The sequence below is a fragment of the Macrobrachium rosenbergii genome, chromosome 4, assembly GCF_040412425.1.
Source record: "Macrobrachium rosenbergii isolate ZJJX-2024 chromosome 4, ASM4041242v1, whole genome shotgun sequence".
Taxonomy (NCBI): domain Eukaryota; kingdom Metazoa; phylum Arthropoda; class Malacostraca; order Decapoda; family Palaemonidae; genus Macrobrachium; species Macrobrachium rosenbergii.
In genome coordinates, this window is record NC_089744.1 from 45,644,898 (window position 1) to 45,671,598 (window position 26,701).

At 35.2% G+C, this 26,701-nt stretch overlaps 1 protein-coding gene across 8 annotated transcripts in view; it reads right to left on the minus strand.

Annotated features, from left to right (window-relative positions):
- The window catches only part of Tomosyn (syntaxin-binding protein tomosyn), a 991,423-nt gene that overhangs the window by 102,279 nt on the left and 862,443 nt on the right, over window positions 1-26,701 (minus strand). For 7 of the 8 annotated variants that reach the window (XM_067096189.1, XM_067096177.1, XM_067096162.1 and 4 more), the window contains exon 20: window positions 17,160-17,243. The exons of the other annotated variant lie outside the window; for it this stretch is intronic. In XM_067096189.1, the coding sequence (XP_066952290.1) occupies window positions 17,160-17,243 (84 nt within the window). The remainder of the gene's footprint in view (window positions 1-17,159; window positions 17,244-26,701) is intronic. 8 annotated transcript variants of the gene reach the window in all.

Below are 26,701 nucleotides of genomic sequence, written 5' to 3' on the forward strand. Positions count from 1 at the left end.
ACTGATGCCAATATACTTTTTAGTTAATGAGTAAAGAAAAAGTCAAAGAACTAATAAAATAAGCATGAATACGCAAGTTATGTATTCAATTACATTATTCTAAAAAACTAGTTTATGACAGCAAACTACCATCAAAAAACATTCTCAACTCTCTGTGAACCCTTTTAATCTCCTAAAACCTTTTTGGTTAACATTTTAAAATCTGTAATTATTCTATATACAGTATTTCTTTGAAAATTATATTTACTTTCCAGAAAAAATACCAGTAAAACTTTGCATAGTTGGGAGTCTACTATACTGTACTATTTTTCTCTTTAATACAAAGAATGCTTTTTGTCTGACTAAGTATTTTGCATTTGTTTTAACTCTACTGCTAGCATTTCTGATAACGTTATTTTGCTTTTCTGGTACAAAGGACCTTATAATTAACTTCATTACTATACTACACTTTGTTGAAGAAAATTATTTTATATTCCCTATCCTTCATTAGAAAAATTCAATATACAGTATCCTTCAAATAAATCCCTGTATTTCATATTTATCTCTGATGTTCAAGATAGGTATCACCATGTTTCAAAAATCAACTATCTTCTGGCACCTTTGATGCCTTAAAATACAAATACTACTGCATATCACTAAAATCGGATCTGAATAAAGAGTTCTGTTAAGTTATGAACGGGTAATCTTCTAGATGTCTTTTATTTCATGTTTCCCACTAACAACTTAGAAAAACAAACAAATTACAATGCCTCTTGTGCCACAGATATTTCAGTTACTAGAAAGCTGTCATAACATGACGCATTGATTGGCTTAGTTAAGGTATTCCATTCTTTTTACAAATACTTTATCCAAGTTATAAGCAATAAGCATGAGTTTTCATTCTTAACATTAATATATACAATCCCTGTGACATGACTTTTTCTGATTACCTCAATTTATAAATGAGAAAATACTAGATATACTCCATCTGAATTTGCAGACACAAACACACTTTTTAGGCATAAAAGATAGGAATTCCAGTGCAGATAAAACAGGGTTTTGACATAGAAAAAACCTATTTTTGGTAGCCACTGTGAGTCCTCAGAGGAATTACTCTCATGGCCCCCCCTCCACATGCTCCATAAGACAGACCAACCAATCTCAAAGAATTCTCTTCTAGTTAGTCTTGGCCAGAATAGTGCATGCTGGCACAATGACAGAATATAAGGACTCAAGACAAGAGGGCTCTACCTCTTTGTCTAAGACTACCAAGGTTCATTTCTTATCCTTTACACACTGATGTGGCAACAGCGCATTATATGTGGCCATTTTCCTTATTACTTTTGCCAGGCCCGGGCAGGATAACTGTTCACCCCCGTCCCATGTGTTTTGTCTGGGAAAGTGGGTGGGTTTGAAGACTCACAGTGGCTAATAGTGTAGCCACTGTTTACCCTCAAAGGAGCTTACAAAAGAAACTGACAGGTGACAAAATGGCCTAGCTCCTAAAAATCAATCCTAACAACCCGGATAAAATTTCAGTCCAAGGTTAAGTCACAAGTTATAAACCACATTCTTTATTTCAGATACCCATAGGATTTGGCAACAAAGAACATGAAACAAAACACAAACTTATATATACTCAGACATAGTTCTAAGGTGACTTACCTAGATATGCTGGGTTCGGTTGCAGGGTTGTTGTGCCTTTCCCAGCAATATCTTAGCATAACCACCACATCAAGAAAACACATGATTTTCTACCAAAATGCCTATGGGGTCAGAACTTACCATACCACCTACTGATACACAGCCTTGTTGAATTTGTTCGAGCTTATGGCAATAAAGTTTCAGGAATGCTGCCTCTGATGACCACCCTGTACACTTGGAGACTTCTTCGAAAGACACATTTCCAAAAAAAGCCAACAATGTATTTACCTTTCGGATGACATGCAACTTAGGAAAGGAGTGAAGGTCTGCCTTTTTAATGAGGGACGCTAAAATAATTCTCAGCCCATGTAGAGGGAGTGGTTTGTTTGTGGTAAGGTGTAGGAAAATTGGACCATCTGGGATGTTTGCTGTGACCCCTAGGTAAATCTTGAGTGCTTGAACCTGGCGCAATGTTTTATCTGAAAAACTGAGTTCCCTTATCAGAATAGATTTTCTCTTTAAAGGGTTCTCATTCTTGGCCAGGAATGATGGGGCAGGAGACAATAATAAATCACGGCTAGCTGTGTGAGTGATGTAGCGTTGTCCTTGCCTAAGAGTGTCAAGTTCACTAATCTGAGCTCCCGGTGCCAAAGCAGTCAAGAAGACTTGCCTTTTGCAGCATATGAGTTGTAGTTGTATTGGCCCACTGAACTGAGGGGTTGACAGGAGTCTAAGCACCTTAGTCAAGGACCAGGTAACAGGAAGCATTGCAGGAGCAGGTCTTTGCGATGCAAAAGACCGGAGAAGGGAAGTAACAATTTCTATGTTAGAATCAATTCCAAAACCATAAAGCAAGGGTTCCGAAAATGCTGCCTTGTATGCCATGATTGATGTAACAGCAAGGCACTTGTCTTTGAAAAGATATATAAGAAAATGTAGAAGTGTTTCAACAGTGATCTCAACAGGGCTCTCAGCAAGGGTGTAAGTTAACCACACTTTCCACTTAGGCTGGTACCATCAGAGAAATGATGTCCGTAGTCTCTGCACTAGTACCTAGAAATTTTGGGTGAATAATCTTCAAGGAAGACAAAATCCACATGTGAAAGTCTTGGCTCAGAAAGGAGGATGCATAGACCTCTTTCCCTTGTCCTGTCTAAGACAGAACACCAGACAGCAATGGAATCTAATTCTTTGCCGTTGTTGAAGCAATAGGAACCAATGAGAGTTCAGTCAATTTTGGGCTACTAAGTAAGCAGTTCTGCTGAAGGTTAGTATAGTTCGTTCAAAACCTTCAAAATCTGAGACAATGGAGGAAAAAGGTATACTGTCCACCATTTCTTCCAATCTTGTGGGAATGCTTCTCTTGCTATTGCCTGATTGTCCAGGTTCAGAGATACATACACTGGAAGTTGATGGTTCTTGCATGTGGCAAACAGGTCCACTTCTGGATGTGGAAGCATGCTGGCAATTAATTGAAAGGAGTGACTGTCTAACATCCACTCAATCAAGGCTGTTGTATTACTTGACACAGAGTCTGCTATTACAGGCAGTACCACTTATCGGTGGCTTCAGTTAATGGCATTTTGCTTTTACGATGCTTGGCTAACAACGTTGTTAACCAGATTTTTGGCACCGGTAAGCAGTTTATTGGCATCGGCAGGCGGTTTATTAGCGTCGGTAGGTGGTTTATCAGCGTTGGTAAGCAATGTTTGGCACCGCTAAGTATTTTATCAGCGTCGGTAAGCTATTTATCAGTGCTTACGGCATCGTAAATACCATTTATTACCATAATTACTGTGATGTTCTAGTTATCGACGATTTCTGGTTATCATGATTTGCCTGGGAATGGAACTCCCGCCATTAACAGGGGACTGCCTGTACACTGAGAGACCCTGTGAGGTGAATTCGAGACAAGTTGTACCAGTCCCTGCTTTCACCATCCGATGGATATATAGCAATACAGTAGAACCCTGGTCCTTGATGCTAATCTGTTCCAGAAGAAGAGTCGAGATGCAATTCTGTCGAGACCTTAATCAATTTTTCCCATAAGAAATAAACTGAAAATGGATTAATCCATTCTTCACCACCAGTCGTTACCCTAACCTTGCCTTTTTATACAAAACATTACACATAAATTACAATTAAATACGTTCTGAGTTAAATAACTTGCCATATTAGACGCACTTTTTTCATTTTAAAATGTATAGTATAATAAAAACTGGCCTACGTCCAATGCGCCTGTATTACCGATGGTTGACGGAGTGCCATAGGCTAGGCTAGGTACCAGTATGTACTGTAACGGATAGGCACAAAAACTGTTGATAATAATAAAACACTGAAAAACAAGTCTAATTATTACAGTAAATGAATAAAATATTAAAAATAAGCCGAACTATGTCCGTTATCACAAACTTAAGAAAAATTGCCCATGTTACATTGGCAGCTTGTGGCATGAGCGGATGTAAACAAACCAAAGCGCCACCCTGGTGGCCTATTGCGGTAACACATAAACGTGTTTACATTCAGTACTAATTTATGGTAAAATTCATACAGTCTACTGGAATAGTGAGCAGGCTTTAAACGATGCATGGGAACAATGCCACCAAACAACGCCAACTAGCAGCGGCTGACCGAAACACTTTTCTTTACAAACACCACGATTCACCGGGTTGGATTTCAGTTTGTTGTTCGAGCTCTGATGAAAAATTTACTTGAAATTTTGCACTGAAATCTGATTATGTCGAGTTCTGATACGGTCAAGGAATGGGGTTCTACTGTACACTGCATTGAGAGGGGCTGAACGTGAGCCCAACCTCTTGATGCAAGACACTGCAGTTATATAGTCTAGGACCAACAAAATGTGGGTCTTTTTTTGGGGGGTTTCAGTTTTCTGAGGGGCAGAAAGACAGCCATCAGCTCCAGGAAGTTGATATGACACTTCCTTAGAACAGGTGACCACCTTCTTCCTACCTGACAATTACTCCAATGCCTCCCCAACCTGTCAAGGAGACATACGTGTGTATTATCAGTTACACAGACAGAGAAGTCAGGACGACTTGTTCTGCCATATTACAGTCGACCATTGGTTAGTCTGCCTTATGGAACCCTGGGGGTATCAAGAGAGTAACTCCTCTGAGGGTGAACAGTGGTTATGCTATCAAAAAGCTCGTGTACAAAAGATTATGGATAATGAACAAAGAGAGACACTACTAACCAAAACCAAACACTGCAACTTTTCCCACTACCATAGGCTGAACACTTTCCCCTCATTTATCATACCTACTGGCAGGACATGCAGCAAACAAATGGTTATCATGCTTTCTGAAAACTAGCTGGTAAGAACCAGCTGGTAACATTTCAAAATTCTCATCATTTGAATCAAAATTGATGTTAACTTTTGCATTAACATCTATCATTATTTTTACAAGTTAATGTGAATACAGTAATTAGTTCATTACTGTATATAACTCTCCCAAAACTCTGGAGGGAGCATCTTCAGTTTGTTCTTTACAGTATATTTAAATCTTGATTTCTATTATTATGCTCATTATTATTAATTAAACATTTTTGTTCAAAATGGGGACACCACATATGCATAACATGAAAAATGAGGATCCCATTAATTTACCTGGTAAAAGATTCCCTCACTGGGTTAAGAGTCCTACACCTCTCATTTGCCATACTTCATATGAAACTTCAGTTAGAGGGTAAATGCATTTGCATCTACAGAGCTATACAGCTATTTTACTTTTCATTCTTGGTTACAGGGTTATTTGTATGGCTCTAGAATCTCACTGCCTTAGTAAGCCACTTGGATCCTTCTGATGACTTGTTTAAGAGTTTTCTGTTGAGTACTGTGAGTTCCATAACAAAATCTATTCTCACTAAACACTGAAATGGATGACAATTCTTCTAATATAAGTTATTTATTTACTTATGTTCCTAGATCATTTGTGCCACCTTGATCATGATAAGCATAGGCTAAGCCAACCTTGCTTGGGTCTAAGTGATATGTGCCTGTAGTCAATACCTTTTTCTGCTAAATTACATATTTGCACAACTAATATGTTATGAGCTTCTCTTGCATAGGGTTCAACTTCATAATCATCAAAGTCACATTGTCCACTGGTGCTATCAAATTTGGTGTCTAGATTAAGCTAAGGTACTGAAAATGCGAACTGAGAATGAACGCTACATGTAACCTATTTAACTGACACTAAGGCTTTGGAAACAGAAAAAATAATTTCATTAACTATATTAAATTGGGTGGATAAAAAGTGTCACATTCTTAGAGAATCCACCTTTAAGCAACTATACTTGAATAATCTACAGAACTTTCACTTGAATTATTTCATTGCTATTAAATAAATCACAATAGTGATATCATTCTATATTTAATGATTAAAATTACAGAAATAACAGTAGGTTGAATTTCAGTAAATTCACCATATGCTTAAGCATGACTATTTTGTCTTTATTCCTATAATAATTCATAATAAACCTGATGCAGCTTTTGTAGCTGGTTTTCACTGCTGCAAAGCATGTTTTGCTCTAACATCATATCTGATTGCCTAGCATATTTCATTATAATACTTATAATATTTCTTTTCAGCTAGAACCTTTGCTCTTACTTAACTAAATTTTACCTGTGAGCACTTACACTTTTTACAGTTCTTAAACCAATTCTGCCATGTTCTTGTCTTGTATACACCAATCTCAGAACAATCATCTTTCAAGTATTTAACTCCTTTCCCCATCAGGAGTACAAAACTACTAGATTTCTGATAATCACTGTTTTCCATGTTCTGGAAAACTGAGTCTCTCTTGTTCCTTGTAGACTCTTCCAAAAGTAGTCAAGCCTCCGGAACTGATCAAAGACACTTAGATCATCAACTCTCTTCTCCAGGAGTTCCCCCCAAATCTTCAAAGGCCTATGATCTGGGACTCCCAATGAACTTCCTCTTGTTTCTTAACACTGTTCAACTAGATATACTACTTACTGAACTTCCTGCTATATTGTTTTCTGCACTCCTTGTGGTGCTGCTCACAACAGTTCATTATGTTGTTAACCATGTTGCTGACTTTGCTTTTTTCATTATACTTTGGACAAGTATGTATTCTTCTTATTATAAAAGAAGTAGTTTTATGAAAAGGCCTCATTCTGTTATAATTCCTCCTCCAATTTCTAGATCCCAGCTTTTACATTTTCTAAGACCCTTTCTTCTCTGTTAAACTGCCTTTTGACTTTTGTTAACAGCTCCTCTACTGCACAATTTTACTCAGCGTATTTTCTAGAGTTCCACTATTTATCGTCTGACTGCTTCTTTGGCGTTTCTACTGGTAGACCACATTTTTACTGACCAGTAAAAATGTGGTTTACATTGTTTCATCATGGAAACATGTTTCATCAACTGTACTGTGGAATTCCTATGTTTTACTGGTGGCTCTCGGTTGTCTTGATGTTCCACAATTTTATTTTCTGCTGTAAATGAGTGAATGGCTCCATCTAGCATTGCTACTCTTGTGTGCGCACAAACTAAGCCATTTAATACACCTCTCCTCCTTGCAATGACCCCACATCTCTTCATGAACACCACTGCATTTTTCTGATCCCCTGTCCCAAGACTGAGAGAACTGGAATAATGCAAATGAAGTCCTCTATATTTCCCCTTCCCACTGTATTTCTTCTAGCAATATTATATTGGGAATTTGCCTGTCAGACATTATTTTAACCTTTTGAGTCTCCAGTGTCATAGACTGAGGCTTGTTGTTATCCTTTTATGAGCTTTATATGATAAATTACAATTATTGTGCTTCACAATGAAACCAAGCTAATATTATCCTGTATAATGGAAAGTCACTTTACTTAGAGCCATCCAAAAACAACTACTGTATTGGTTAGCCCCAAAATTATTCACCAAAAAATGAATGAGATTTTCACCAGATGAATTTGCTGTGGCCCAAGGTGTCACTGTTCTTAGAAATGTCCCACTAGCTAGTCCTGCTTAATTTTATATCTTTTTACACATTTTCTTCTGGCTGAGTAATTCACCAAGGCTTACTAATGAAAAGAGGTGCCTTTTTCTGGGCCATGCCATTTTCTTCAATCCATTGCACATAGACCAAATATATCATCCTCAATTTGGTGATTAATCCTGCCTTTATAGAAAGTTCATGAATCACATTTTTTCAGACTTGGATCTTCCCAAGTTTTACATTACTGATCTCTCATTTTAATGATCATTGCCCCTACCTCTTCTCCTTTGAGTCCTAATTCATAAAACAAGGTTAAAAACATTATCTACGTCTGTCTCCCAGCCATCTCCTTCCACAGCTCCCATTCAGTGTTATCAAACCCTTAATAAAGTATGGAATGATAGTCTCAAATACACTTTACCACTTTTCTACCAAGCTATAGGGCAAGGATATCAACAATACAGTAGGTCTGGTATTAACTCTGACAACTCTAATTCTCTTAATCATTTCCTTTTGTGAGTCCACACCAGAGTGGGAATGGCATCCTTAGTCTTTACAAGCAACTATTCTAACCTCAAAAGATCTTTAAGATATATTTTTCCATATACTTTTTATGTCTTACAAGCATTCTTTCATTTTGTTTGGAGGGCAAATGCATCTGGCTCTACCAACAATGCTTTTACTTTTCAATCACATCTTCATCCTGAACAAGTTCACAATCGTAGACTAGTTCCACTTCATAGAAATTCAGCTATACCTGTAATGGTACTCTGACTACTAGCTCCTCATGACTGCACAGGACCCTCCACTACATCACTTACAGTGAATTCTCTCCTTCAGTGGTAACATAGTAATTCATTTGCTATTAGATATTATTAGATTTACTCCTCCCTACAATCTCTCTTCTCAGGATGAACACCATCAAGTATCTGCTCTGGCCCCTCTTCCCTAAAAGAATAGTTAAAACCTGGTCAAATTCTCATTTATAAGTAACCTCTTCGATAGTAACGACTGCCCATCAAAGAAAGGCAAACTGCTGATTGATCTTTCCACAGCCTAAAATGTGGGATATATATAAAGTAAGGAAGAGTAACTACCAGGTACCTTACTTTATAACTATCACATCACCATGTGCTTCCACTGTCAAGAGTATAGTGTCACAAAACAGAAATACTCCTAAAGAGAGAGGATGGCAAATGTTGCAGCAAATGTGTAACGAATCGTGCAATAGTTAAAAAGAGCATAAAATGTGTGAATTTCATGAATCTGACATGAATCAATGAATGAGAGAGGTTTTAAAATACTAGAGGAGGAGAAAGAGATGATCAGAAACAGAAGTGACCATTGTTGTTGATTCTGAGTGGTTGATAATAAACTGTGATTTCACAAATATCAAATGGATGAAAAAGGAACAATTGAATTCTTATGTTTGAGCATCAATGTCTGAGGTTACTAAGATGTTTAGAGCCTTTGAAAAATATGTGCTGAATGACTGTTTCAAGAAGATACTAAAAACAAACAAGAATCATGTTACAGTACATATCTACAATACGTTTTTTAATGTATCTACAGCAGATATGAGCTGGCTGCTGTATCTCACTATAAGCACTTTTCCAAAATTAACTGTTTCCTTTTTGTGATAAGCTGTTGGTGTGGTTAAAATATTATTTGGAATTTGGATAGGGTAATAACTGTGACTTTCATTGACCTGTAATGGCTAAATTTAGATTTCTAAGCCAATACTGAGAATCTCATCAAAATCACTGAACTCTCACAGCAGGGCAAGCACCCTTGTTCATATTGTGAACGCCCAAAAACAAGTCCTTTGGTTCATAATGGAGGTCAATATAAACCAGGTCCTATTAAACCCTACTCTCTCTATATTGATGAACAGCCAAAGATGACATTTCTTCAAGATGATGGGATTTCAAGACTGACTGACTCTTCAAACCACTTTTACAACTAAGTTCCGGCAAAAGTGATATGGCACTACTAAATGGATAAAGCCCAAGACAAACAATGTAATATGATCATAAGACATGAGGTCAGTAGTTAATACTAAGTTCTTGAAATAACACTTTACACTAAATGGCTCTGCAATTTTAATAAAAAAAAGTGATCCTCACTTTTTGGTATCATCAAATAGAAAGCTCAAAACCTTACTAAACCTTTATGCAGTAAAGTACATTACTAATACCGCTACATATTATGTAAATAGTATACCCAAAACTTATTGAAAAAAGTATTGTAAAAAAGGCCTCAGTGCACTTCAGTATGATCTGGTTAAAAACAAATTTACATCAAGACAAATATTTTTACATAATTTCCTTGTAATCCTCACCTGATGTCCATATCATAAAAAAACAACATATATACAGGCACAAAAAGTCTGTTATTCATTCAGCATGGCCCACATTCCCTCAGTTCAAAGTAAAAAAAAAAAATAAATCTTAAAAGTGGGGCTCAATAAAGATTGTCCAATGACAAATAACGGTACTAAAAGAGACCCATATCCAGAGAAACAATCAGGTCTGTGCCAATACTACGTAAGTAATATTGATTGAATTGAAATCCTGTAAAAGCCTTTCAATGTGTCCTAATAGTCTCTGTTGACAATCCAGCAACCAAACAAACAAGGCAGTTATGAATGGTTCCACTTTGTGATCAGATATTACAATGCATTTCTCAAAGTCTAACCAAAGCTTTGTGAACAGATATTACAATGCATTTCTCAAAGTCTAACCAAAGCTTTGTTAACAGATATTACAATGCATTTCTCAAAGTCTAACCAAAGAAGTTTTCTTGTATCAGTAGCAACATGCAACAAGCAACTTACAGTTTTTGGATAATAATTAGTTGAAGTGTCAAGATAACACTGCACATAATTATTAGGCATTGTCATTATAAATAAACTATCAGAATAAAGGCACCCAAAATAATAAAATAACTCTATTAAATTAAGGAAACTTTTACGGTATTTCAATACTGCATTTTTCCAGTGCAATAACAAAACCTGATGCCAACCTAAACTGTGGTACAATCATTACAAAAAGCCCTATTATGAATAGTACTTCAATGATGCATCTGAAACTGTCAGTTATTATCCCCCTAAATATTGTTGTAGCCTTATAAAATTTTGAAAAGTTCTTTGTTACAGCTTGCCTTTAATTAAAAACAAATAATTGTTTTTAGGGAAAGTACTTTACCACTTTTCTACCAAGCTATAGGGCAAGGATATCAACAATACAGTTGCACCAGTATACCTCAATGTTATCAGTTTCCCTTCTCCTTACTGGTATGGCAATAACTGATTATTATCTTGGTTAGAATGTTTAACAACTTCCTGATTGCTATTCCATATCTTATAAAACTAGTATAAAAGAAAGTGCCTTTATTTGTTCCAAAAGTTTTTACAAAACAGTACTACTGATATTCCTTTTAACCTAGCATGCGTAATTTTGTCATTGTATCCAAAGTGAAAAGAAAATTACCAAAACTGAAACAATTTTTTTATCATAAAATAAAATAGACAATGATTCATACACTCACGGGACTACTGTACTTATAAACAAGGTGGTACCATATATCTAACACATATGCTGGACTTTAAATGCATAGCAAAACAAAGGTATGAAAATGCAATTTCAAAATAACACAATACATCTGAAACCTGGCCAAAATAATAGTAATGACAATAAACTACTACATGGTTGCTGTCAAGAGCATATTAGCTACATTTGGGTACTCTACCCATTATCCTGAAGGACATCAAGAACTATCTTTACTCTTTCTACTGCTTGATCTCTAACTGATTTGTTACGATTATTATCTATTCACCAGAGTTATATACTATACTTCCAATTCCATGTTAAAAGTTTCCCTAATTTACATGGCAGATCCTCCTTTTATTTAGAATACATGTTCCAACTTCAGCTTTTTTTTAATAGTTTCTACATTCACAAATTAGAAACTATACTGCCTTGAAACTTACCAAACTAATCCAATCTAATATTTAAAAAAACAATTAAATGAATATACAGATTTAAATATCTACAACTCTTCAACCTACAGAATACAAAACCAGGGAGTAAACCAAGGCAGTAAAAAACAGAATTTGATGCATCACAAGCACAATGTATAGCTTGAACTTCAGTCCACTTATGAATGTGGATGATGTCTTAAAGTAATCACCAAGTTCCATAAGGAAAAACAACCCAAGCAGCTGTCAAAAACAAAGACAAAAGCAAAAGACACATGTAGGGATATGTATAAGTATGATTTGTTTCAAAATTTTACAACAGCTGTTGACTGAAGTTTGGACGTTCACAAAAATATGAGTTAACAGCACTCAACTGCAATCTCTGCATAAAGATTTTGGGTTATGAGTTATGAGGGTTATTCATTGAATATAAATGGGTCAAATAACTATGACCAATTCAAAGACAGATATAATTACTTTGACTCATCAGTCTTTTGAGGAATACTGTAACCAATTTGTAAATCTGATCTTAATTTCCTGTTATCCAATACTTTACTCCACAAAATCAGCCACTTCTCAAGTAGAAAAGAGATACAGTGTTCAATTAAAAAAATTATCTTAAAAGCTTGCTGGAAGCAAGAAACCATTCTAAGGGAACTCTCTCTCTCAGACCACTTCCATGAGTTATAATCAGCCTGAAGTGAATCATTATTGTACACAATGTTGTGAACAAATTTTATATTTTACCTTTTTACTAAGCGTTTCACTCACACCATTTTAAAAGCCACAAGCCAATATCACCATTGAGCCTCCTTTCACATTTTGCGACAGGCAACTTCCTTTGTCTTTAAGCCCACTTTGATCACCTAGTCCTTTGGTAAAACTGTTTCCTTGCATCATTTTTTACAATTCACTGAAGATCTGAGAGCTCTAAGGACTGGTTCTAAGCCCTTCATCATAATTTGGGTCAGATGTCTTTTAAAGTTGATTTTGACACTGATCCATATATCTGACATTCCTAATTTATCATGGGTAGAAGAGTTAGGTGTTTTAAATAGCAATACAGTATTAATGTTGATCTTTTGGCACCCTAAGTAGTGTCATTAGGTTTCTTAAGCAAGTTTAGAGCATTTTAGCTTTCCGCAGTTTATCAGTGTCAGTGAGTGAGTTTTGGTGCCAGTAAGCGGTTTATCGGCGTCGGTAAGCAGTTTATCGGCGCCGATCGGCATTAAACGCCATTTATTACCATAATTATTGTGATGTCCCGGTTAACAATGATTTTTGGTTATTGGTGCTCAGCTGGGAACAGAAACCCCATTGTTAACCGGGGACTGTTCTGGGCTAAGATATGTCATGACTATGTCACACAAGTTTCATTCTCTCATTGGCTCCTTTTGTGTGTGTGTGTGTGTGTGTGTGTGTGTGTGTGTCTGCTTGTGTGTGTGTGTTCCTTCCAACTCCCCACCTCCAATGAATAATTTCAACAGTGGGAATATATTTTTGAGTGCTTAAATTCCCCCCCCACCCCCACCAAAAAAAAATTAATATTATAAGCTTTTCTAAGTTGGAATACCTGCAAACTGAAAAACTTGAACAGATTATGAAATAATGTATTTATATAAACTGCTCAGCTTTGTTTCATTAGAACTTTTATTGTTTACTGGACTTCATTTATACAAAGGTGATCTATGTTTTCTTGCTTCTAGGGTTATGAGAGTTTTACTGACTTCCTGTATGTCTGAAAAAGACAGGCCGTATTGATATTTGCCCATTCTTGTCACTCCAAGGGATCACTCAGTGTGAATAACCAAAATGTTGCAGCATTTAAGAGCATGTCTTGCTGGCTGGCAAAACTTATATTAATCTGACAAACTCTGCCATATCAGTCACTGTAGTACTGCAGGGCCAAAGAAATAAATATCACTCCCATAAAATTATTCTTCCTTGTATTATTTTTCAGTTCTTCAAGGGTTTTCTTATGGACTGGTTTAATTGTCTAGCACTATAGCCACAGCGACCATTTTTTGTACTGACCATGTATTCGTCTATATGATCCACAATTCCTCTCATGATGGGCATTCACTTCCAAAAATTGTTCTTAATGCGCTCAGGCAGCCCAAATTTCTATTCAAAAAGAACTGTTGAAGCTCAGTAAGATTAGAGGAACCTTAAAATTCTTTTTCTGTCTGTCCTTTTTTATTTTACTGATTTGTATAATTTCAAAATAATGGAGTGGACCTTTTTGTTTTTAAATGGGTATCAATAACCTTGGTTGCTGCCAATGCCTGTTTGACAACTTTGCATAACTGGTTATGAAATACTCCATTTATCAGAAAGCTAACAAAAATGTTGAAGAGGAACAATAATGCTTTTTTTATATGACGGTTTTTTACACATTCTGAAGCCTCTGATTTCTAGTATAGTTCCAATTATGCCTCTGATTGAAACGCCAATTTTTATCTTGTAGTATCTTGAGTCCCAAGTTGTACACAAAGTTAAGACATGACATTGATCCAGCCTAATGTCTTGAACTGCAGATAACACAATGTGGTGTGCTGTAATTTCGCACTGTTTCTTGGTCACTAAATGTACACACATTTGGGACTTTTACTATACTTTTTACTGTATGCCCATATATGCTGTAATTTTTAAAATGAATTGTAAGGGTACACTTTGCCCAATGTCTGTTTCGTGCTATAGTTTCAATTTATGAAGGAATGTGTAGTACATTATCTCTAATCTTTGCTAATACTAATGAGACTTCTTTCATTTACTTGCTAGGGATGTAGACTTTGTAATCCTGAAGAAAGTCTACAATGGTGTTTTTATCTATCATTTCATCCTCACTGATGGGTATTATTAATTTACTCTGTATGCTATTTATGGTCAATTCCTCATTAATGCTGTCTTTAGTTTAATAAACAGATAATTTTTAGACTGATTTTTATTGGTGGTGTCAAAGTTAAGTATACCTTAGTTTTACCAGACCACTGAGCTGATTAACAGCTCTCCTAGGGCTGGCCCGAAGGATTAGACTTATTTTTACGTGGCTAAGAACCAATTGGTTACTTAGCAACGGGACCTACAGCTTATTGTGGAATCCGAACCACATTATAGCGAGAAATGAATTTCTATCACCAGAAATAAATTTCTCTAACTCTTCATCAGCCGGCCACGGGAATTGAACTCCGGCCCATACATCTGAGATGATGAAATCATAATGCAGAATACTTCACTAATAATCAATCATAAGTCCAGGAAGGAAAATAATCTAAAAAAAAAAACAAAGAAATTACCTAAATACTCGATCATTTAAGCAGGATGAGGAGAATGAAGTACAACTGAAAAAAGGCAATTTAAAAGCAAGATATGTACTACTGGTCATAATAAATGCTATAGCTATAATTATAGAAAAAAATAATAATTAAAAGGGCTCTCAGTATGTATGAAATTTCCACCACTTTACCCTGTCCATCTCCCTTTATCAAAAGTGGTTACTACATTCTGTTACAGAAACTGAAACTGCTGTCAGCTTTTGAATGTTTACTAAGAGCTTGGTGACAGCTAAGACATCACAGATGTTTAAGGATGGAGAGAAACAGAAGAGGCTATTCACAATATACCTAGTAATAGAGGGGGACATACTTTTGTATATCGTCAAATTTCATAAATAAACTTTCAATCAGTCGCCTTGAACTTATTCAAAATATCTTGGCCAACTACTGTCCACAAATGCTTACAATTATATTTATCTCACAATGTAGTCACACTGCCACTTCAAAAGCTGCACATCAAATGCATACAGATTCTACAGTAAGACCAGCAAACATTACTACAATTGGCCGTGGATACATAAAATAACTCTTGACATACAGAAAAGATAGTTTGTACCATCATTACCAAATCAACTTGTAGTGAATTCAATAATGGCATTTCAAGACTAAAATAATACAGAAAAATAAATCCGCAATTTTGTCTTCAAGTTACTTTGACCTGATACAAGATTTTAAAAGAAAGAGAAAATTTATTATTCCATACCATCACTTCTTCCTTAACCTTGATTGTGAAAATTACAAACACAATTACATATTTTGTTGAGTTTCATACCTGAATACAGATTAGAAAATCAAATCTATAATGCTAGTGCTACTCTTAAAAAGTATAAACATTTAGAGAAAATGCATTATCTTCACTCTTAAAAATATAACTGCAGAAGAGCACAAACAATCTTTTATCTTTCACAATAAACCAAATCCCATGCAAACTTAATTACTTACAATCCAATGCTGTGTTTAATATTCAGAGTATATTAAAATAAGATGCACACAGTTTCAATTTACCCATCACTAAAAATTGTACCTTAAAAGCATTTCATAACTAGCAACTGCTAAGGTCACACTGCGGATATACTGCATTATGCTAATCACAGTAAATGCAAGGTGTATCAAATATACCATTACCTTCTTATTGGGACCTTCCTCCTCCTGTCAAAGCATTTCAAGACAAATACAATATGAAGGAAAAAAGGTTTGAAATCGTTTCAGTCTTAATTATCAAGATAGCACACAATCACTACAATAAATTATTACTCACCCCTTGAATATAATTAAAAGTATACTAATCATTGAAAGAAACCACAGGGGTGGTTATAAGTACTGATTTAAAAAAAATCATGAGTCAGCCAAATTAAAGAAAAATATAGCGAAGCCAGTCACAGCTTTCTACGGCTACAACAAAACATTCAAGCACCAGATTACTGTTCTAGCTCACATACATGCATTCTTAGTGCCACAAAAGACACAGTATTCATATTTCCACCAACGTACAATTTATGGCAGACTATTAAATGAAAGTTATCCATCTGGTACAGTACCAAAAGAGTATTTCCAAAGCCAAAATACTGAAGTTCTTCTACCAGTACCAGTAAACCAAGATATAAGTAAACAAGTAAATTGAGTGATAACTATAACAACCAGATTATCCATTAAAAATGCAACAGTAAAGTCACAAATTATTTTATAATCTATCAACTAGAAGTTAACAAAAAATATAACACCCAGCAGTAATGAAGTGACTGTTCACTTGAAGTAGTCTGCTAATGAACTGTACAACAGTAAATTATATTCTTACAGCAAATAAGCAAAATCCTTTACTTTCTCTAAATAAGGGTATTATTGTTTAGGATAAAATGAAATGAACCTATATAGATTAGCATACTGTGTACTATTATGGAACTAGAGAAGAGACATTGTAAAAGTATGAAAACATGCATATACATCAATTCACTCTTTACATACGGTCACAACTCTTTTAAAACATGCACTTTTGTGTTAAATGAACCCACATCTTCAATGATATATAATTAATATAATACTGTATACAGAACCTGAAGAGTACAATATAGATATGGAATTGAAAAAAGATAAGCATTACTATGTCATTTAGAAAAAAAAAACTCCAGTCTGTGATAAAGGGAAGACTAGTCTCTGTCAATCAAGAGTACTTCATATCCCTTCATAACAAATTTTCTGTACTTGTAAAGATGTGAGTCCTTATTGCAGGATGTAGTGTATTGACTTACTGGTCAGTATCTTCATTTACGAACATTTGCTGACCCCAAATAGACAGCATAGGATCAACTATACCAGTCTTCCTCGTCTGAAAACTACGTGTAAGGGAAGAGATTGTAGAATTAGGTGTTCTAAATGAGGATTCCTACGTGTACCTGACTCTTTTGAGTGAGCACACACTTGGCAAGTCTCTGACGGACGTATTTATACATAAAATATGTGTGTTCATATCCAGAAGCGTTACTGAACATTTAAGGTAATTTCTGTTAGGCTTACTTGAAAATTAATAGCTCACTTTAATGGTAAAAAACGTAAAATAAAAAAATAACCAAATTACAGTATATGCCCACATCAGAAAAAATATGACTACCTAAGGTACAATGGTATCACTTGACCATTTATTTTTAACATTTCTCAAGAGGCTATATATTATGGTATACTATTCATATCAAAGAATACATGCATAGTAATAAAAATGTGAACATAGTGCACTATCAAAAAGTTGCTTAGTAATGAGAGATCACAGTATCTATACAGCTACTGTAATCTACAGAAGTTCAAGTGATACTATATGCAATAGCCATGAATCTGATTTGTGTAAAAATAGGTTTAAGAGATTTAGAAATGCTTCTAGATGTACTTCACTTACACCCGATAAGTGCATTCACCAAGAACTCTACTAAATATCATATACCAAGTACTTTACTTGGGAACTATAATCAAAACAAATATACATACACATATACAGTATATTTTTATATATATATATATATATATATATATATATATATATATATATATATATATATATATATATATATATATATATATATATATATATATATATATATATATATATATATATATATATATATATATATACATATATATATATATATATATATATATATATATATATATATATATATATATATATATATATACATATATATAATATATATATACATATATATGTATATGTATATATATATATATATATATATATATATATATATATATATATATATATATATATATATATATATATATATATATATATATATATATATATATATATATATATATATGTTATTCGTGGAAAAATTCGCCTACACGCAGATCTTTTCACAGAGCAATTGCTGTATTTTCATATTTTCATGACTAAATATTTTAAGATGATAGTTTAAGGTATATTTGGTGTTCAAACTATTAGAATAGGCTGTTATAAGCATTTAAGAGTGGCTCTTTGTTGTTTGAACTATTAAAATATATACACATACAGTCAAACCTTGACTTCCGAGTAAACCAACATATAGTTTTCCAGGCTAAGAGCTGGCACATGAGCAAATTTTTGCTTCAAGAAGTGAGCTGTGATTTGACCTACAAGTCAGCGAGCCTGGGAGATGCCATCTCCCAATGCGTCTGCCATTGCCAGCACCTAGATGCCTAGCCGAGTGGTCTTGTTCAGTTCACGTGCTTACGTTGGTGTGCGAGCATCTCTGCAGCATCTCATACCATTAATCACTTTGTTTTCTCACTGTGCCCCTGTATTTTGGAACATTTAGTTTTCATCATGGGTCCTAAGAAAGTGAGTGTTAAGACCAGCGCTATGAAGAAGAAAAGGCCAATTACCTTGGATATGAAGCGTGAAATCATAGAAAAACACAATCAAGGTGTGTGTGTGTGTGTGTGTGTGTTAGGGACTTGGCATCTCCCAATGCGTCTGCCATTGCCAGCACCTAGATGCCTAGCTGAATGGTCTTGTTCAGTTCACGTGGTTACATTGGTGTGCGAGAATCTCTGCAGCATCTCATAGCATTAACCGCTTTGTTTTCTCACTGTGCCCCTGTATTTTGGAACATTTCTTAGTTTTCATCATGGGTCCTAAGAAAGTGAGTGTTAAGACCAGCGCTAAGAAGAAGAAAAGGCCAATTACCTTGGATATGAAGCATGAAATCATAGAAAAACACAATCAAGGTGTGTGTGTGTGTGTGTGTGTGTGTTAGGGACTTGGCAAATCAGTGCGACTGGACTACTACTACAATCTGTATGATTTTGAAGCAGGAGGAGTCAATAAAGGCTATAACGCTAGCTAAGGGCAATAAGTTTATTTCAAAGCTCCGGACCTCTGTTCAAGAAGAGATGAAGTTGTTGTTGGTGTGGCTGAATGAGAAGCAGCTCGCAGGAGATACCATGATGGACAGCATCATCTGTGAGAAGGAGCGAGACATATGTGGATTTGGTGCAGACATACATGTGGATTTGGTGCAGAAGATGCCGGGAACATCGTTGGACGAGGCATCGGTAGAGTCGTGCAAAGCCAGTCAGGGCTGGTTTGATAATCTTAAAAAGAGAGCTGGCATTCACTCCATCATCAGGCACGGTGAGGCAGCAAGTTCCGATGTGAAGGTAGATGAGTTGTTCAAAAGTTTGCTGAACTGGTAGAAGCAGAAGGATACGTCACCCAGCAAGTCTTCAACTGTGATGTGACAGGGCTCTTCTGGAAAAAGATGCCAAGGAGGACCTATATAACAGCAGAGGAGAAGAGCTTGCCAGGCCATAAGCCTATGAAGGATAGGCTAACCCTTGTGCTGTGTGTGAAAGTGAGTGGTGACAGCAAGCTTAGGCTGCCACTCGTATACGACTCGAAAAACCCCAGAGCCTTCAAGTCCCACAAGATAACCATAGAAAATCTGCAGGTTATGTGGAGGGTAAACTCAAAGGCGTGGGTCACCAGGGATATCTTCGTCCAGTGTGTAAATGTGGTCATTGGTCCTACCATCAAGAATTACCTCACCACAAGTAATTTACCCCTGAAACCCCTTCTTCTCCTCAACATCCACCAACCCTCACAGACGATATCTACGAAGAATTCAAGTATATCAAGGTCCTCTTCCTTCCACCCAACACCACCCCTATCCTGCAGCCCATAGACCAGCAGGTGATTTCAATTTTCAAAAAGCTCTTCACCAAGCACCCATTCAAGCACTGCTTTGAGGTTATGAAAGCCACAAAACTCACCCTTCAAGAGTTCTGAAAGGATCACTACAATATTGTGACCTGCCTCAAAATTATTCACATGGCCTCACAGCGTGTCACAAGGAGGACCTTAAACTCTAAACTCTGCATGGAAGAAGCTGTGGCCTGAGGTTGTGTCTGAACAGGACTTCGAAAGATTCAAACCTGAAGATCTAGTGGTGGAGAATATTGTGTACCTTGGAAAGTCCATGGCCTGGAAGTGGATGAAGAAAACGTTGATGACCTCATTGAGGAGGACAACGAGGAACTGACAACAGAAGAATTAAAGGAACTACATCAGCAGCAGTGTATGGAGGCTTTGCAGGTTTTGGACGAGGAAAAGGAGGAGCAAGTGTCAAAGGAGGTTGCTACAAGTGAGTTTAATGAAGAGTTGGGAATGTGGGAGAAACTGTAGTGTTTATTGAAAAGAAACACCCTGAAAAAGTTGCAATAGGTCATGTGTCGGAGCTATTTAATGACACTTGCCTAGCTCATTTTCAAAAAATTTTGAAAGACAAGGCAAAACAAACCTTCTTGGGCAGGTTTTTAGTGAAATGACCTGCACATGAAAGTGAGGAAAGTGTTGCGAAAAAGGCAAAAGTCAGTGAAGAAGATTAAAAATTTTCAAAAGTAGCAATTACCGGTAAGTTTAGGAATAAAGTGTGGCATAAGTAGTGTGTAAGTTAAATTTAGCAATGTAGCATTAAACATATAAAAAGTAAGTTAAGTTACCGAGAGAGTATGACGTGAAAAAACTCAGTGAAGAATAAGAATGAAAAAAAAAGTAGCAATTAGGTTTAGCGATAAAGTGTAGCATATGTAGTTTGTAAGTTAAATTTAGCAATGCTGCTCTAAGTGTGTAGTGAGTAGCAATGCCGCATTAAGTGTGTGTAACGAGTAAGTTAAGTTAGCAATAGAGCATAACGTGAAAAAATCTCCTCTCTCTCACCACCACCCCACCTCTGTACCCACTGAGAAACCCACTAGCCGGCTTGCCTCACTGCTCCACCTCCGCCAGCGTCCTTGTGTAATCTTCAAGGTAAAGCACACTTAACAAAGCCACTTTATTTCTTTGGGTTCACTTTCATGTATTATTTTTTATACATTATTTGTTTTTAATAAAGTACAATATCCTTATTTAAAAACAAGTAACAACAAAAACTGATGTGTTTTTTGGGGCTGGAATGGATTAATAGTATTTCCATTAATTTTAATGGGGGAATTTTATTTGATTTACAAGCAAATTGAGTTACGAGCTTGGTAATGGAACAAATTAAACTCATGTGTCAAGGTACCATTGTATACATATATACTGTATGTATGTGTATTTGTATATACATATACAAATATACTGTATATATATATAATTATATATATATACATATATACAGTATATAGCAGATGACACAGTAAACCATTCATTCCAATGTTTCATGATTCTCAATCACATCTTTAGGGATATCTACAATAATAAAGTACAATGTATAAATATTAAATCATACATAATTATAATTTTTTAAACTACAAAGTCAACTAAAACTCACAAGGACAGAACATAAAAGAGGAAAACATATTTAAACACAGATGTATTCAGAAACAAAAGGGTTAAAACAAACAACATACTTAAATACAGACATACTTAAAAAACTGGAGACTGACTTGCTGTTCAGAGGCTACGAACAAACTAAGAATAAAATATACAAGTATTTTTCCAGGTAGGCAGAGAGTTAGGATAAATATAATGGCATAGCAGTCACATGACAATTCAGTGAGGGAACACGTCGTTTAATATTTACTGTTTCGAGAATGAGTTGTTCTTTCAAATTCCTTGTGTGCCCAATAATTTGAATATCTTCATATCTGATTTCTGTTTAGCATCTGATGAAATGTGGGAATCGAAGCTCACCCCGAGAAGCCATCTATTGGATCCGATATATTTTCCAAGATTACATTTTGGACAATTGTATTCATAGACAACACCAGATGACATCCAAGGTGGTAGCTGATTCTTGAATCTTAGGTATTAAATTGAGACAATGGGTGAGGGTTGATTCCCACAGGGTGGTTAGTTACAGAATGGGATGCTGCTTAGCTAATCATGAATCTTCTAACATACATAATCATATCATCAAATGCAAAACAGAAATCAGATATGAAGATTTTAAAATCAGTAGGCACACAAGCAATCAGCAAGAACTACTCATTCTCGAAACATTAAATATTAAACATGTTCCCTCACTGAATTGTCAAATGACCACGGTACCGCTATATTTATCTTAACTCTCTGCCTGCCTGGAAAAATCTTTGTATATTATGTTCTTAGTTTGTTCTTAGCCTCTGAACAGCAAGTCAGTCACCAATGTTTTTAAGCTTGTCTGTATTTCAGTATGTTGTTTGTTTTAACTCTCTTGTTTCTGAATACGTGTTTAAATATGTTGTTCTTCCTCGTCAATCTAAAATCTTTTATGTTCTGTCCTTGTGAGTTTTAGTTGACTTTGTAGTCTAAAAAATTAAAAATTTTTTAAGATTTAATATTTATACATTGTACTTATTATTGTAGATATCCCATAGAGGTGTGATTGAGAATCATGAAACGTTGGAATAAATGGTTTATTGTGTCATCTGATATATATACTGTAAATATATATGCATACATACATATACATATACACACATACATACACATACATACAGTAAACATGTATAATGTGGTACCTTGACATATGAGTTTAATTTGTTCCATTACCAAGCTCGTAACTCAACTTGCTCATAAATCAAATAAAATTTCCCCATTAAAATTAATGGAAATACAGTACTATTAACCCACTCTATCCCCCCAAAAAACACACCAGTTTTTGTTGTTACATGTTTTTAAATAAGGAAATTGTACTTTATTAAAAACAAATAATGTATAAAAAATAATACAAGAAAGTGATCCTAAAGAAATAAACTAGTTTAGTTAAGTGTGCTTTACCTTGAAGATCACACAGGGACGCTGGTGGAGGTGGAGCAGTGAGGCAAGCCGGCTAGTAGGTTTCTCGGTGGGTACAAATGGGGGGTGATGGTGGGAAAGAGGAGATTTTTTCACATTGTGCTCTATTGCTAACTTAACTTACTCGTTACACACACTTAATGCGGCATCGCTACTCACTACACACTTAGACCAGCATTGCTAAATTTAACTTACACACTATGTATGCTACACTTTATCGCTAAACTTAATTGCTACTTTTTCTTTAATCTTCTTCTTCACTGAATCTATGAGTTTTAGTTCACTTTGTATTTTAAAAAATTCATTTTTTATAATTTACTGTAATATTTATACACTGTCCTATATTATTGTAGATATCCCTAAAGATTTGATTGAGAATCACGAAGTGTTGGAATAAATGGTTTACTATGTCATCTGCTTTTGTTCCTGCCCTTGACCTTTGCTATTGTATGTATATGTATATGTATATATATTATATTGTATATATATATATATATATATATATATATATATATATATATATATATATATATATATATATATATATATATATATATATATATAAAAGGCATCGTGCTTACCCCATATAATAATGGAAAAAAATGCACGTTAAAAAAGAAATATATATATATATATATAAATATATATATATATATATATATATATATATATATATATATATATATATATATATATATATATAGTATGTCATGGGCTTAAAGAGGATTCGATCTTACTGCACTTTTCAGCACTGTTAATGGCATTATACAGTGCTGTAATTTGAAGTTGCATCAAGTAATGGTGCTGTAAGTACCATTGACAGCACTAACAGCAAAAATAGGCATAAAGCTAATGCCCGCTTACAGCTCTGTAACTTGATGCAACATCAAGTTACGGTGCCATAAGTGCAGTTAAAGCACTGATAACTGTGAAACATCGACTTACAGCATAAATCAACTTGCAGTGTGGCGCTGGAATGGATCCCCACCGTAAGTTGAGGACCCTGCAGGTACTGTAGGTGTGTGTGTGTGTGTGTGTGTGTGTATATATATATATATATATATATATATATATATATATATATATATATATATATATATATATATATATATATATATTACATACAGGTGTTTCAAAATTAGAGCCCCCTCCACAGAACAAATGGAAAGTTATGAAGTTTTTGCTATAGCCTATCTCCAAGTACATCATTTTAAGTTTCTATTAAGCTACTTTTCATTTTACATTTCTTGTATTTTCAGACTGAGTGACGGAGTTAGATACAGCCATGGCTAATGACTCGGAGGAAATCAGATGGATTGACCGAATCTGGGTTATAACCTTCAGAGAGGCCAGGGATGCTGACGCATCCTTCATTTCCCATTCCTGGATAGCTGAATACATTAAAAGAGATGAATCCTTTGTTAAAAGAAACTGGAACAAAAATCCATATGACTGTCATCACGAAAAGAGTGAGAATCTTGGAAGGCCTGAAGTCCTTTCTCAGGAGTCAAAAGACATCATAGCTGAGGCAGTAGGTAGACCAAGAAAGTCTTTATATAAATTGGCGCTTGAACTAGAAACAAAAAGGGGAAAGAAGAGAAGTTATAGTGATGTATATCGTGAGTTGAAAAAATCTGGTATCAAGCCATTTCATGTTAACAGCAAGCCCAACATCACTCAGCAACAGAGAGAAGACTATGCACGGTTTTGTGGTTCATTTCTTAAAGATTGGGATGAAGCTGACTTTCTCCATGTTGCCGCATCAGACGAATTCTTCATTTACACAGTCAGGAAGCCAAATCATAAAAATTACATCATTTGGGCTGCAATGTTGGATGATATCAGTGATGACGTGCGCTATCACCAAGCTGTGAAATTTCCTGAATGTTTGGGAATTTTTCTCTGTTTCACAGCCAACCGGTTAACCCTTAAATGCTGACTGGACGTATTTTACGTCGACAAAAATTGTCTGTCGGGTGCCAAGTGGACGTACAATACGTCGACTACAAAAAGTTTTTTTAAAATATTGGCGGAAAAATATTTATAGGCCTCGTTTGCAAAAGTTTTAAATCACGCGCCTTGAGGGATCTGGGAGTTCACGGATCACGCTGTTGTTTTGTTTACAAGTGTGACCCAGCTGCGCATGTGCGAATTTCCTTCTTATCCCAAAAGAAAGCATCAGCTAACTCTGCTGAAAATCTCAGAAATTCTTTAGTCACTTTGTCGTAATTTTTGCACCGTTTTCTATTAGCCTTTACATAAAGTTTTATGAAAATGTGCACAATTTCATGTAGATTACATAAAAAAATAACTCATGGTTGTAGCTTTTATCAATTTTGACATATTTTCATATAAATCACGATAAGTGCCAAAATTTCAACCTTCGGTCAACTTTGACTCGACCGAAATGGTCAAAAAATGCAATTGTAAGCTAAAACTCCTACATTCTAGTAATATTCAATCATTTACCTTCATTTTGCAACAAACGAGAAGTCTCTAGCACAATATTTTGATTTATGGTGTATTTTTGAAAAAACTTTTTCCCTACATCCACACTAACTCTGCTGAAAAAACTAAGTATACCTTAGTTTTACTAGACCACTGAGCTGATTAACAGCTCTCCTAGGGCTGGCCCAAAGGATTAGACTTATTTTACGTGGCTAAAAACCAATTGGTTACTTAGCAACGGGACCTACAGCTTATTGTGGAATCCGAACCACATTATCGCGATAAATGAATTTCTATCACCAGAAATAAATTCCTCTAAATCTTCATCAGCCGGCCGGGTGAATTTAGCTCTGGCCCATCGAGTGACAGTCCGCAGCTCTACCAGCTCACCCAATGCAAAGCTAAAAATCTCAGAAATTCTTTAGTCACTTTGTCGTAATTTTTGCACTGTTTTATATTAGCAGTTACATAAAGTTTTATATATGAAAATGTGTGCAATTTCATGTAGAATACAACAAAAAATAACTCATGGTTGTAGCTTTTATCAGTTTTAAAATATTTTCATATAAATCACGATAAGTGCCAAAATTTAAACCTACGGTCAACTTTGACTCAACTGAAATGGTCGAAAAATGCAATTGTAAGCTAAAACTCTTACATTCTAGTAAAATTCAATCATTTACCTTCATTTTGCAACAAACGGGAAGTCTCTAGCACAATATTTCGATTTATGGTGAATTTTTGAAAAAAACTTTTTCCTTACGTCCGCCCTCAGTAACTCGGCTGAAAATCTCAGAATTTCTTTAGTCACCTTGTCATAATTTTTGTACTGTTTTCTATTAGCCGTTGCATAAAGTGTTATACATGAAAATGTGTACAATTTCATTTAGAATACAACAAAAAATAACTCATGGTTGTAGCTTTTATCAGTTTTGAAATATTTTCATATAAATCACAAGTGCCAAAATTTAAACCTACAATCAACTTTGACTTGACCGAAATGGTCGAAAATTGCAATTGCAAGCTAAAACTCTTACATTCTAGTAACATTCAATTATTTACCTTCATTTTGCAACAAACGGGAAGTCTCTAGCA